The sequence below is a fragment of the Protomyctophum bolini genome, assembly GCF_963924005.1.
Source record: "Protomyctophum bolini genome assembly, chromosome: 4".
NCBI classification, from domain to species: Eukaryota; Metazoa; Chordata; class Actinopteri; order Myctophiformes; family Myctophidae; genus Protomyctophum; species Protomyctophum bolini.
The window spans coordinates 5,393,477-5,406,674 of NC_137865.1; the positions used below are offsets into that span (position 1 = coordinate 5,393,477).

At 42.6% G+C, this 13,198-nt stretch overlaps 1 protein-coding gene across 3 annotated transcripts; it reads right to left on the reverse strand.

Moving 5' to 3' along the window:
* Window positions 1–3,038: 3,038 nt before the first annotated feature.
* On the reverse strand, window positions 3,039–12,039 carry LOC308313521 (metallophosphoesterase MPPED2-like). 3 transcript variants are annotated; one of them, XM_080760680.1, is made up of 8 exons: window positions 11,809–12,039; window positions 10,969–11,091; window positions 8,803–8,956; window positions 7,261–7,442; window positions 6,654–6,879; window positions 5,620–5,735; window positions 5,236–5,349; window positions 3,039–3,871 (listed from the first exon to the last, which is right to left on the reverse strand). In XM_080760680.1, the coding sequence occupies exons 2-8, from the start codon at window positions 11,030–11,032 to the stop codon at window positions 3,759–3,761; spliced, it is 969 nt and encodes a 322-aa protein (XP_080616806.1). In that variant the 5' UTR covers window positions 11,033–11,091; window positions 11,809–12,039; the 3' UTR covers window positions 3,039–3,758. The 3 variants fall into 3 exon arrangements, with proteins under 3 accessions (XP_080616806.1, XP_080616805.1, XP_080616804.1); XM_080760679.1 differs by having other exon boundaries at window positions 10,969–11,099; XM_080760678.1 differs by having other exon boundaries at window positions 11,805–12,039.
* Window positions 12,040–13,198: the final 1,159 nt, after the last annotated feature.

Consider the following 13,198-nt stretch of genomic DNA (forward strand, 5'->3'; position numbering starts at 1 on the left):
TCCGCCAGGCTGAAAATCACACAAATCAGTATGGTTATGAGTCCGATTTTTGAGGGGAGCTAGCCCCTCCTATATACAGCTTTTTTCCCCACACAACTCAATATTTGCCATCGACAATGAAAGGAGAAATTGGGTCAAATATGACGTAAATCTTGTCCCCACACGTCTCCCCCCGCGATGACGCCCCTCACTTCACACAGGTGTGATTTTTCATAGAAACATAGCTTTTTCAGAAAACTGTCAGGATGTAGAAGACATTCTTACAATCTGATCTCAGGTCAGAATGGGTTAACACAAGTGGAGAGGTTGGTGCTAGCAGCTAGAGGAAAGCCATGGGGTCACCAACATCAGCAGGGGGGAGGGGGAGGGGGCATCCTGGGGGAAAGAATGCACTGCAATCTGACCACATGAATTAAAGGAAAAGTAAAAGCTCATGACTGAACATTTTTGAGTGGCCAATTAAGTCTCAACATGCAATTCATGAAATGGCATGAAAGTAAACACCCCACTCCTAAAAAGGTATCCGGAGAACTCGCCAGTTTACCAAGTCGCCACGATTTAGTGCATTTTAGTTTTACTTCAGCTTCATTTAAATTGCATTGAATTGAGAGAGAGAGAGAGAGAGAGAGAGAGAGAGAGAGAGGATAGTTGTTTAGAGTTAACACTAGAGAAAGTAGGCATGCTAAAAGGTTTAAAACACCAGAGTACCGAAACAATGTAATTAATTAGTAAACAATTCCTCCTCATTGGTATTCACATACTCACCTTTCTATCATCATCTAGCTGACCATTTAATTGCACAAAATAATTTGATCACTTTGGAAATTAACTATAACATCTGTGAGTTTGACTTACTACACTGATGAAGACAGCATGTTGGCATAACGATGAAGACATTGATGATCCGGTGATCAAGATGAAAGTTATACCGGTAAGTTTCACCAAAAAGAGAATAGGACTCATGCATGTATGGATGGACTAATGGGTAGTGCCATCTAGTGTTGGAAGCATGTCACTGCACCTTTACAGTGACATTTAAATTCAAATATGGTTGGGCTAATTTTAACATTAACTTTTTTTATTTTACATGAAAATGGTGGGAGATCTAGAGGTCAGAGGTCAAAAGTCAGAACACGAAAGTTGTTCGGCATGAGGAGACTCGTATGTGTATCAACGTTTTATTGCTGACGGACAAATGGTTCATGAGCTATGCCTGTTCAAAGTTTGCATTTTCAATTGAGTGCTATAGTGCCACCCTTTGGCCAATGGTCGTGGGCTTCGCGTCCTCACCATTTGGCATAGCCCTCTACCATATTGCCACAATACTGCTTGTTTTGGCGGAAGGAGAAGAGGAGGAGAAAAAACAACTGACAAATACAATAAGCTTTAAGGGAACAAAGTCACTTCAGGCTTTGTCTCTTAATAACAATTATGTTAAGTGATTAGCTTTTTACATCAGATCTTGTTGGAATCGACACTGTCCTGCAATGGAGCATGAATGGAGCGCTTTACAGCAATCTCTGGACCTCAGTGAAATTCTAAAGGTTTGTCAAGTAAACCTTGCCAAGCAATGAAGGCCCATAGAGGAGCCTATAACTCCTGTTTCTGTAGCGTGAGGCAGCTTGATGTACAAGTACACCCCCTGGACATGACGCTAGTATGTCGGAGGGACTTACCCCCAATCCAACCCTTGATGCTGAGTGCCAAGCAGGGAGGCACCGAGTCTTTGGTATGACCCGGGCCGGGAATCGAACCCACGACCTCCCAGTCTCAGGGCAGACACTCCAAGTCACTGAGCTGGTCAAATGTTTGTCGAGTTGGGATATAATTTTTGGATAGACAGAATGATTCAAAAATAATTTAATGTCAACACAAACTATCAGCTGAATCAGCACAGATGACCAAAAATAACCTAATAAATCATTAAAAAACAAACCCGATAAGTGTTGAACCAGATAAATTATAGCTAATAGCTATCCAAAACCATGCACATTATACACATTTAACCACATTTTTGTTAAATAGCCGATCTACAAGTTGACGTCATAGCTCTACAAGCTCACAACGTGGTGTTGCAATGCAAGGTGGTGTTGTGAGCTTGTATTGTTTGTTGTGAACTTGTAGTTTTGACTTAAAGCATGAGTATTCAATGAATAGTCACAAAACAAGCAAGAATCTATAACGTTAACTCAATTATCATCCATAAATTAACTGTATCCGAAAGAATGTTGGTCCTTCAAGTCCACTCGTTTCCGTTCTGTTCACAAGACTATTTTAATAAATCTATATTGTATCATGTCTCCTTCGTATCAGTTATATTTCTACCGTGGTGGTCAATACCTCTCTCCTCCATCTCCTGTGTTTGCCTAAAATTAAATCCATCCACCAGTACGAAATGAGAAATATTTAATAAACAGTTCAACCCACTTAAATGTTTTAGGGATGATTGGTATAAAGAGGTGTGTGAGTGTGGCACCTCTGGAGAAACTGACTTATATCCTCTGTGCAGGGACGTCCACACACAGACATCAAAGGGGGCTTCAGCTACCCCTTTACCCATCTGTAAAACAAACAACTGCCCTCTCCAGACCACGAATGCAGCATTTTCTACACGGTGAATGAAACACAAATGCCACTCCTCTCCTTTCCATGCCATATATACCGGAGGGCACCATTGCCTTTTCCCCCAAAGTCTCCTGAACTTGAACGCAGCATTTTGCGTTGAACTCATTTAAATCCATGTCGTTACACCTGCATCTCCACTAGCTGAAGAGTGCTGGGTTCAGGGGTTGGCGCCCCGAAAATAGCTGATCTACAAACTCGTAGAGCTTGTAGATCTGCTATTTTTGTCCAAAAGTGCTCTCTTACGGGATTTCAGCCACTCTAACACTCTCTGCACGTCCCTGCGTCTGTGATAACATGGAAGGGTTCACAAGGGTATGGCAACCGGTCTTGGATGCAGTGGAGCCCTCTAGAGACTGAGCTTCAATGTACCTAATTGAACAGCACATACTGTATGTTAAAAAACGAAAATAGACTCTTGTTAGGAAGACTGTTGGCTTGTGGGAATATGTGTATGCTAAGGGAATAAGTCTAGACATTTTAAATTCAATCTTCCTCCATCTAATAAGTCACTTCATTATTTAATAATAATAATATTACTTAAATAAATAAACATACAGTTACAATGGTTCATTCATTCATACATATAGGGAGGTGAAGCTGAGAAGCCATTGCCGCCAAACGAGATTTCCCTCTTCACTCAAACAAGTTCGACCCATGGTGATAAGAATGCCTGTGCCAAGTAATCATTTCACATTTGAGGGTCATCAAGCAGGCAAAGAGGACGAACATGTTCATTTGGGACCGTTCCTGAATTAAACACCATTGTGAGATTTCAATTTCCGTTTACTGCAGTACGATTAAATAACAAAGTTTGTAGGGTTGCCATGGGGATCTTCATCACAGTCAAAAGTTTTAAATGGTCCTTTATCCAAATATCCAGTCACACTCACGAATGTAATAATTTAAAAACACATGGAAAAGGTAGTTGTTTTCCCTTTAAGGGATAGTTTGAAGTGTCTTATCAAGTAGTTCAATTCTGGAGGAAAAGCCCAACAACAGTACGGTAGTATATCCTTAAAAATGTATAGAGCACCGAAGTCCTGACATCACAGGCCGCTAGATGGCGCTATCTCACCATCTGGCGGCAGTGACATTATAAGACTTTGGAGCTCTATTCAAGTGCTTTCCTCTTCTTACGTGGGGTTGGGCAGGTCAAACACCAGCGGAGGGTTCACGGGCATGTAGCCTGCTGTGCAGGTACAGGAGTTGATGTAGGTCGTACAACTGTCCGTCATTATGCCATAACCTGGAAGTGAAGGGACGGACGGACAAGACCCACACAGACAGTATCAGTGGTGCTCAATATTTCATGTCAAGGACCCCAAACATTATAATGTAATAATATGCCTCCGCCCATCATCTGAAAATATGTTGTTCCAGGGACCTCCCCAGAAGCAAAGATTTGAGTTAAAATGTCCACTCTAAGAATATATATTCAAAGATTCGAGGCAGATTTTCCGGGTGCTGGAGCAGCATGGTTGCTCGTGTGCGATGTCCGTCTCTCACAGCCTAGGCACCGGCTAGCCCTGGCTTACAGCAAGTCTCTCTCTGACTCGCTGTGGCACCGGCCACCGACTTTTTACGGGTACTAAAAGGTTTTAGTTCCGACATAGTGGAGTGGGAAGAGTTTAAAAGCATTGCGGACTGGCACTGCTGCTGCCCAACATGAACACCGCGTCTCGACATACTGTCCCTTATTATCGTAAAGTCGGGTAGTGTACACTGTTTATTTCTGCAAACGAGGAGCCATGTGTGTCCGACTGTCTGACTACGTCGCCTCAAAAAACAAAAGGGAAGCCTGATGTGTCGCATGTTAAAAACAATAGCTGATCTGCAAGCAACACGTTGTGAGCCAGTAGATCGGTTATTTAAATACAAAATAATAAATCTAAATATTGCTTTGATGCTCATATTATCCTTAGGAAGTATTAAGTTGTTTTTTTATTAGAATATGCATTCCATAGGGCTGGACCACACATGGACCTAGATTTTAGCAAATTTAGATTTTTTTAAATAATGGGATGAATCTACAACAAGAGCCATTCTAGGGCTAAATCTAGAGTTGCAATACCCTCCATTGACTCCCCACTCATCCAATAAATATCGTTTTGCTACAAGTTATTCATCCCTCTTTTATCCATCCGGCGAGACGGGTCGCCGCATTTTAGGAGCACCAAGAAACTCCTCCAGGTGCTCCTCTGAGTACTACTAGACCAAAAAAAGTTGTGTGCAGCCCTGTCTATACCGTCATATGCATACATTTGTCACGTGAATTATCAAAAACATTAGAAAAGTAGTCTAGCCGGCGTTGTATCAGATTGTGAAAATATAATAAATAATAATAATAATAATAATAAAATGATTGAAAGAAAGAACTAGTGTATTGTCTGCATGTGCTGCTTGCTTTTTTTATGGACATACTGTTGAATTTTCCACCTTTGTCATGAATAATTCAAAAAAAAATACTTAACTCGCACAAATAAATTGCATTAAACAGTGCTGCCGGGCGGGTCTTTGCGCAACCGCTCCGTCATTTAGACTTTAGAATTAGTCCTTAACATCAGAGTGAAAGATAGGGTGTGTGTGTGTGTGTGTGTGTGTGCATCCTACCCTCATGCACCCCTCCAAAGGTGTGGAGTTTTGGCTGTACCCTTCGCTGCAGTGTGTTTAGCAGATCAATGCAACCCACACGCTTCAGATCTCTGGGGAGCCAGTCCCTGAAGCCTAATACACACACACACACATACCAAGATAAAAACGTTATTCATCCCTAATGCTGTTAATGCATTGAAGTTCCATGGGCTGAAAGTAATTGGCAGGCTACCACGAGTGCAGAATGATGAAGATAGATATAGAGAGAGATAACATTTTGTGAACAGTTTCCTGTCGTCGCTGTCTATACAACACAACAAACCAAAGAAGTATGTGTGTGTGTGTGTGTGTGTGTGTGTGTGTGTGTGTGTGTGTGTGTGTGTGTGTGTGTGTGTGTGTTACCCAGAGGAGGCGAGTGTGTGAGCAGAATGTCAATTCCATCGGGTATGAGGTCCCACTTGTCCAACAAAGGTTGGCCTCTGGGGAGGTTGAAGGCCCAGCCATTATACCACGGAGTCCTGGTGGAGGAGAGAGGCAAAGAATGAGTTGTTTCATCAGTTTCATTCAAATGGAATTCAATGCAATTATTATTGAATAACTGAGCAATCATCTGGCGACAGTGGCAAAGAAAAAAACTCCCCTCGAAGAAACCTCAAAATACAACCAGGTTCTGGGTGCAGTGGGTGGGCGGCCATCTTAGATTATTTCATTTCCATTATTTGACAACTTTATTGCATGCAGGTTGCTTTAAATGAAAATTGTATCCCCCTCGTTGACACACAAGTGTGTTTTTGTAATGAAAGAGCTAGCATGACCGGCGCAGCTACAGGAAGTGAAAGTAATGTGGAAATAAGTTAAATAACAAACCCGGGTGGCATGCTGCAGCGATGGAAACCAAACGGACACTTCTTGTATTTCAAACCCCAGCTTGTCACTGTTCAGAGGCTGCATGAACAGCGCTCGAGCGCTCAGTTTTCTGCCCCCCTCAATGTCATAACTCTGTCTTTACTCTATGGCTCTGGGTCGACTATACAACCTAGTCTCTCAGGACCACTTGACCAGACTACTGTTCCAACAATCTCCGAATGCTATGAAGTAAGAGTATGGAACTGCACCTGCCAAAAGCAGAGAAAGGAAGCAGTCATTGTTGTCGTCATTTCCATTCATGAAAATATATTTTAAAACACATATATTACAATTTTCATTTCCGATAAGCGAATTATGCTTTGGATAATTTGATTTACAGTAGGACAACAATTGTGGGTGGCAAGAGTCAGACTCGCAAGACTACAGTAAGTGTTGTTGCTGTCGTTGTAGCCGTTTTTTTTTTTTACTGTTGTTGAGACCGAAGACAAATTTCCACACGTGGACAATAAATGAAACTAACTAACTAACTGACTTAATGAATCAGCTCTGAGGGTCTGGCCATGTCTCACCATGGTGTGCCGTATATTCGGAACCCTCTGACGGTGACCTCTGAGTCCTGCAGATACACGCAGTTGGTCAGCAGACTCTTGGCCTCCTGGAAGTCGGCGGGCCGCAGCTTGGACACCGAGGGGAAGCGGTAATAGTCCTGGCGCACCAGTTCACACAGGAAGGACGGGTCAAAGGTCAACTCGTGGTTTCCCGCTATGACGACCTTGGATTCATAGGGAAGGCTTCCTAACAGGAGAGAGGGGGGAGGGGAGGGGAGGGGAGGGGGGGGGGGGGAGAGATGAATGAGAAGTTAGTCAAGACAGGAAAAGAAGGCGTTTTGAGGAACGCTTGGACAGTGACAGAAGAGGAGTGTGTGTGTGTGTGTGTGTGTGTGTGTGTGTGTGTGTGTGTGCGTGCATGCGTGCGTGTGTGCGTGCGTGCGTCTCAAACTATGGAATGAACTTCCCATTGCAATCCGAAGTGCAGACTCACTCCCAAATCTTCCGCCGTCGTCTGAAAACTCACTTGCAGTAGCCTCGACGACCTCACAGGTGTACAGTATGCAAAGGCTAAACTTTAAATGTATTTATTTAAATAGAAAATTGTGTGTGTGCGTGCGTATGTTACCTAGCCAGTGGTTGAACTTGCGGACTTCAGAGGGCAGGCCCAGCTCGGTGAAGTCTCCACTGTGCAACAGGACGTCTCCGTGCGGCATGGTGATCCCGTCCGTTCTGGAGTGCGTGTCTGACATGCAGACAAAGCGCGTGTGGCCTGGAGGCTTGGACGATTCATGGTCCAGTGGCGTCACCCTGAGGAAGGATTGTGGTAACGCTGTTTCAGTGCTGATATTTTAGAACCACTCAGCTAATAAGACTATTTTGACCTTCAGGCGGGCCTGTTTAAACAACGGCAATTACTGGCGCAGGGCCCTGCAGTGCGAGACTATTTCAAATAGGTACAGCTGTTGCTTCCGTCGAAACCGTATTCATAGGTCACCGATTTGAATCACACATTCATTCACTGGGCGCGCAAGTGCAAAAGGCGTCATTCTTGATTGTATTGCGCGTGCGCGAATCACGTGGGGCCTTTTTTTGACTGAGCTACAAAGAGACAATGAACTTTGCAAATTGCTCAAAAAACCAGGCAGAAAATCAGGTATAAGCGTCTTTTAAACTGCTCAAAGTGGCAGAAGATTTGAGGGCGGAGCTTTCTGATCAAAGTGATACATGTGTTCCCCATGAGTCAAGGAACAGGTGGAAACAACTGTACAGTTGCAAAAGCATATGGCGCTGCATGTATGTATTAGGGACAGAATAAGAAATTTCACAAACCAGCCATTTTCATTGGCTCATTTCACTTAAAAGAAATGTACTACGATTTCTTGTCCGTATAGGTCCAAAGTTCACGTGTAGAAGTTTTCGTGCATTTTGATTAAAGATCCAGGGAGGAGATACATTTTAACTGTTTTTCATATAATTCAAGATGGCAGGAGATCTAAAGGTCAGAGGTCAAAATACAGAATACAGGCATGAGGAGACGCATATGTGTATCAAAGTGTCATTGCCAACAGTCAAACGGTTCATGGGATATGCACGTTCAAAGTTTGCATTTTCAATTGAATGCTATAGCGCCACCATTTGGCCAATCGTCATGAGCTTCGCATAGTCAGCGTTTGGCATGGCCCTCTACCAGATTACTCATTTCATGAGTACCAAAGAAATGTGCCTCCTGGCCCCTAGGGGAACATAAAAGGACTTTATTATTATATTATATAAAAAAAAATATTATGAAAAAGAAAAAGTAAAAGATAAGAATGAAAAGCAATAAAACAGAGCATGCAACAGGTTAAAAAGAAGTCAGCTTAGAAATGCTATTCTAAACAGGTGGGTTTTCAGTGCGGTTTTAAAGGTAGGGAGGGAGGGGGCATCTCTGATGTGTTTGGGGACAGGGAGAGCATTCCAGGGGGAGGGGGCGGCCACAGAGAAGGCCCTGGGAACGGGATGGGACGTGTGGCTCGAGGAGGGCGGAGAGGTAGGGGGGAGCCAGGTTGCGCAGTGAATACAACTGCTAACGCTACTAAGTACAACTGCCACGCTACCATGAGGGCGGCCGTCACACTACCACAAGTTACAAAGTGTTATGGCTTTAATGTTGTGTGCTTTAACTCACATATGAACAGCCGGAGGCTGGAAGCGCTTGTGGTTGATGTTGTAGTAAGTGAAGGCCTGGGAAGGGTCAGAGCTCAGCTCGTCCACACACACCGACACTTTCTCCTGGTTCTCCTGGGGCCCACAGTCTGCCTCTGGCTCCTGGTCCTCGGAGGCTGAAAGCACAAGATGAAACCTTATTTGAATTGTGTGGAACATCGGTCCTTACCTGTATCAGAAATGTTTTAGGTTAGTACATTTTCAGCTCTCTCCGTCTGGATCTATTGCTTCCGGAAACAACTTTTTCTATATAGTAGATTTGTCCACGTTTTTTGTATTTTATTGTATTATTTATTTTGTATAATATTATTATGGTTATTATGCTTTAACTGTGCTGTCTTCTATGTATGTGGGGAGGGGGGAGGGCTGTGGACGGGTGGTCTGTGTATTTTGTGAAAAATTGAAAATAAAAACAAAAACAAAAAAGCACAAGATGAGAACTGTTTGCTATGACCGGGTCGCAATTATTTTATGTTGCAGCACATGCCCTCATGTAGGGCTGTCATGATCGTGACATTTCCGATGATTTAGAGTAGACTAAATCATCTAATTGAATATTACACACAGTCATACAAATAATTGTGTGTCGTGTTGTGATTCTTTATTGATTCCTTCTGTGCTTTTCATAGTGTCATGCTTTTTTCCATTGAATGGTCAATGCCAAAACCTCCGTGACTGATGTGTGAGATTTTAACATTAGGAAGTGATTTACATTTACCAAGTTGTGTTAAATGGATTTGTCTCACCGTAAATGAGCAGGAGAGTATAGATCGATTTCATGTTTGTATGTCAGGTCAGGGACGTGCACAAAGTGTTAGAGAGGAAGGGGCTCCCGTAAAGAGGGCACTTTTGGACAAAACATCTTGAAAATAGCAGATCTACTAGCTCACAACGCGTCGCGCTGCGACACGTTGAGAGCTTGTAGATCAGCAATTTTCGGGTCGACGACATGGATTTCTAAACGAATGTGTTCAACGCAAAATGCTGCGTTCCAAGTTCGAGACTTCGGAAGCTATTCTCCTGAATGCGCTGCATGTTTGCATCTCTTTCACCGTTAGTAAATGGCTGCATTCATGGTCTGGAAAGGGCAGTTGTTTTACAGACGGGCAAAAGGGCAGGGGCTCAATTTACAATTTAGGCATTCAGCATACGCTCTTAATCCAGAGCGATTTACATTAAAGGGACACTTCACCCTTTTTGCAAAAAAATATATGTTAATGCCGTTTAGAAGCTTTAGATCACTTTCCTGGGGGTATTTATGTGTGTAATATGTGGTTTTGGATATTTTAGATTGTAGCAGTGAGCCTGTTGTCTCTGATGTCATGGACACTGGGCTCACTTCCTTCCTGGACTACATGTTGTCTCAGTAAGACAGCTCTCCCCCCTATCCACAAGGAGGAGCAGTGCACCAAAAAATTATGGGAATTGTAGTCCAGGAAGGTAGTGAGACCAGCTTGTCCATGACATCAGAGACAAGAGGCTCACTGCTACAATCTAAAATATCTAAAACCACATATTACACACATAAATACCGCCAGGAAAGTGATCTAAAGCTTCTAAACGTCATTAACATATATTTTTTTGCAAAAAGGGTGAAGTGTCCCTTTAAGCATTAAGCAACAACAAAAAGCATGGCATACATCACATAATGGTAGTAGTTCATGAAACATGTGTAAGCTAAGAACGTAACAGTGGAGTATTCTATATATCATGAAACTATATATAAACTATACATACTATACTATATTATACTATACATGTCACTGTGTACTATAAAGTGCTATGACTACATAAAATGCAATTCTAGTGCCGTCTACGTTACATGCTATAAGTCTGTTTAAAATGCTATCAAAGTCTACATAAAGTGCTATCTAAGGGGCTAGGGCAAGTGCTACGGGCCATGATGGAGTCTGGAAGTGAGGCTGCAGTTCTGATTGTAATTCCATAGTTTTGGAGCTAGAAGGGAGAAGAGTTTGGGACGTGTGGAGCCCCCACACGTCCTCAAGCCCCCTTTGATGTCTGTGTGTGCACGACGCACGTCCATGTTTGTAGGCTGTGTCGTGACAAGCTTTGCTGACAGCCACTCTAATTTCCCCATGTACTGTACATACATAGTATACATACAGACCTTGGCTGTAGGGCTGGGGCAGAGGAGAGGGCTGCACGGCCCTGCTCCTGAGAGCCATCCTCATGGAGTCAATTCAGCAGCCACCGCCCACCTGCAGACCCGTGGCACCTTGGGGACGTCTTCCTGACATGCTCACAAACACACAAACGTACATTTAATAAACTCTTTGCAATATTTTACTCAACAAACTCACAGGTGGTGGCTTAATGGGCTTGCATCATTTTCTTCCTCTTACAGACAGACAGTACACACACACACACACACACACACACACACACACACACACACACACACCCACACCCACACACACACCCACACACAATTCCCTCTCACTGTCACCTTGTCACCGACGACACACAATCATATTATATTATATTATGTATTAACCCCTCTTACAGTATTCATACATGACACTTGCCTGTCTGCTCTCGGAAACCCAGACGTTTTAAGTTTGCTCTTAAACTGGAGTCTCGATGACGTCATGTGTACAGTATATGTAAACAATTAACATTATTAGGGCAATATACTCTAAAGACCTTCAACTGTAGCTAAAACTCGCGTCCTTCTGGGAAACATCATTTTACAGAGAGGGTGCGTTCTTTCCTATCCTGATCTTGGCTTGACTTGTCAGAGAAATTGAGAGAATAATTGTAGTCTGTGTATCTCTCTCTAGACTCTGACACAAATGTACGTCAATCAAGTCAGACTCAATAAAATGCATCTCTGGCGGTCCTTCTTGGTCGAAGCATATGGAGCTATAATATAATGTTAAAGTTAAATTAAGTTAAATTAACCAGTAGAGCGGTCCACACACAATCCAGCTGTTCCAGCATTACCTACTGTATTCATTGTGGATGATTTCTCCAGCACCGCCGCATCATCATCATCCCGCAGATGATCGGTCTCTCTGCTCTTTTGACACGCTCATCAACTCTGTAGATAAAAGACAAAACGTTCTCTGGGTGTGGTGTTGTTTTGCTGCTGTTCGCGTAATGCAAAAATAAATAAAAACAGTCAGTCTAAATAATAACAGCCGGGCGTTATGTGTTCTGTTGTCTTTTTTTGCTTCCGTAGTCTACTCGAGCGTGCTAAAAAGAACAGATCTGCAAACTACCAACGGGTCAGGCGCCGTGGAGCGACGCCTTGTTGTTAGCTTGTAGATCTGGATGCTTTTCTTTTTGGCAACGGATGCCCTCTGTTGCTACCGGCCCCCGACTTCCGGTACGGGGTTTTCAAAATAAGACTTTTTTTCCCCCACTTCATTTTTATTGATAAAAAGACAAAGACAGCAACACAACTAAAAACACTGGAAAATAACAAGCCTAAATGTTTTGGTCTAGGCCTACTCTATTCTTAATGGTAGGAAGGAAGGATGTATATTGTAATACGTGTATAATCTATATTCGGATTGTAATAATTGTTATATAGTGTTTGTTCAATAATATAACAGGACAGGAGCTATAGCCTATAAATAATATAATTAAATTAAAATAGGTGAATGTCTGCCTCCTACACGGATAATTGCAGTGACCAGATGCTGTGGGTGAGCCTGTGACCATGTAATATTGAAGGCTTTATGAAATTCTACTGCTTTCATTGACACCCCACGACCACCCTACTTTTTCTGGTTCTCCACGGAAATAATGTAGCAATATTTGTATTTTGCTGTTATGGAGTTATAAGTTAGGCAGCAGTAATAATACAAAGCCACGATAGAGGTCACTGAGTAATCATTTTAGGACATTCTACTGAAACGTTTACATGGATTGTTTTCATTCATAGCCAGGTTTCCACCTCCACCACCACCACATAGGTTGTCAACCTATGTTTTTAACCAATTCTCAAAATGTAGTAGCTTCAACAAGTATAGGCCTAAAGGTTTTTTTACTTGACGGTTATATTATATTATAATTATAATGAATGCCACAATTAAGCTACCCTTATCGTAAGCAGAACACAACCTGGCAGTTTAGCATAATATACCATCTACTAAGTTCTAAATCATTGCAAAGCGCTTTGGATAAAGGCTATATATGACGCACCATTTACCATCTACAAAAGAGAATAGCCTACGTTATGTGAGTTTGTACCAAGAGAAAGACGTATTAGAAACGTGCATGGGGGGTTCATGGAAAAGCTGTTTTTGAACAGCCATCTCAGGCTCTGAGATGCTAAAAAGGAACCCCATATCAGAGCCCCCAATCCTGCTAAACATTTGTGTGTGAATTTG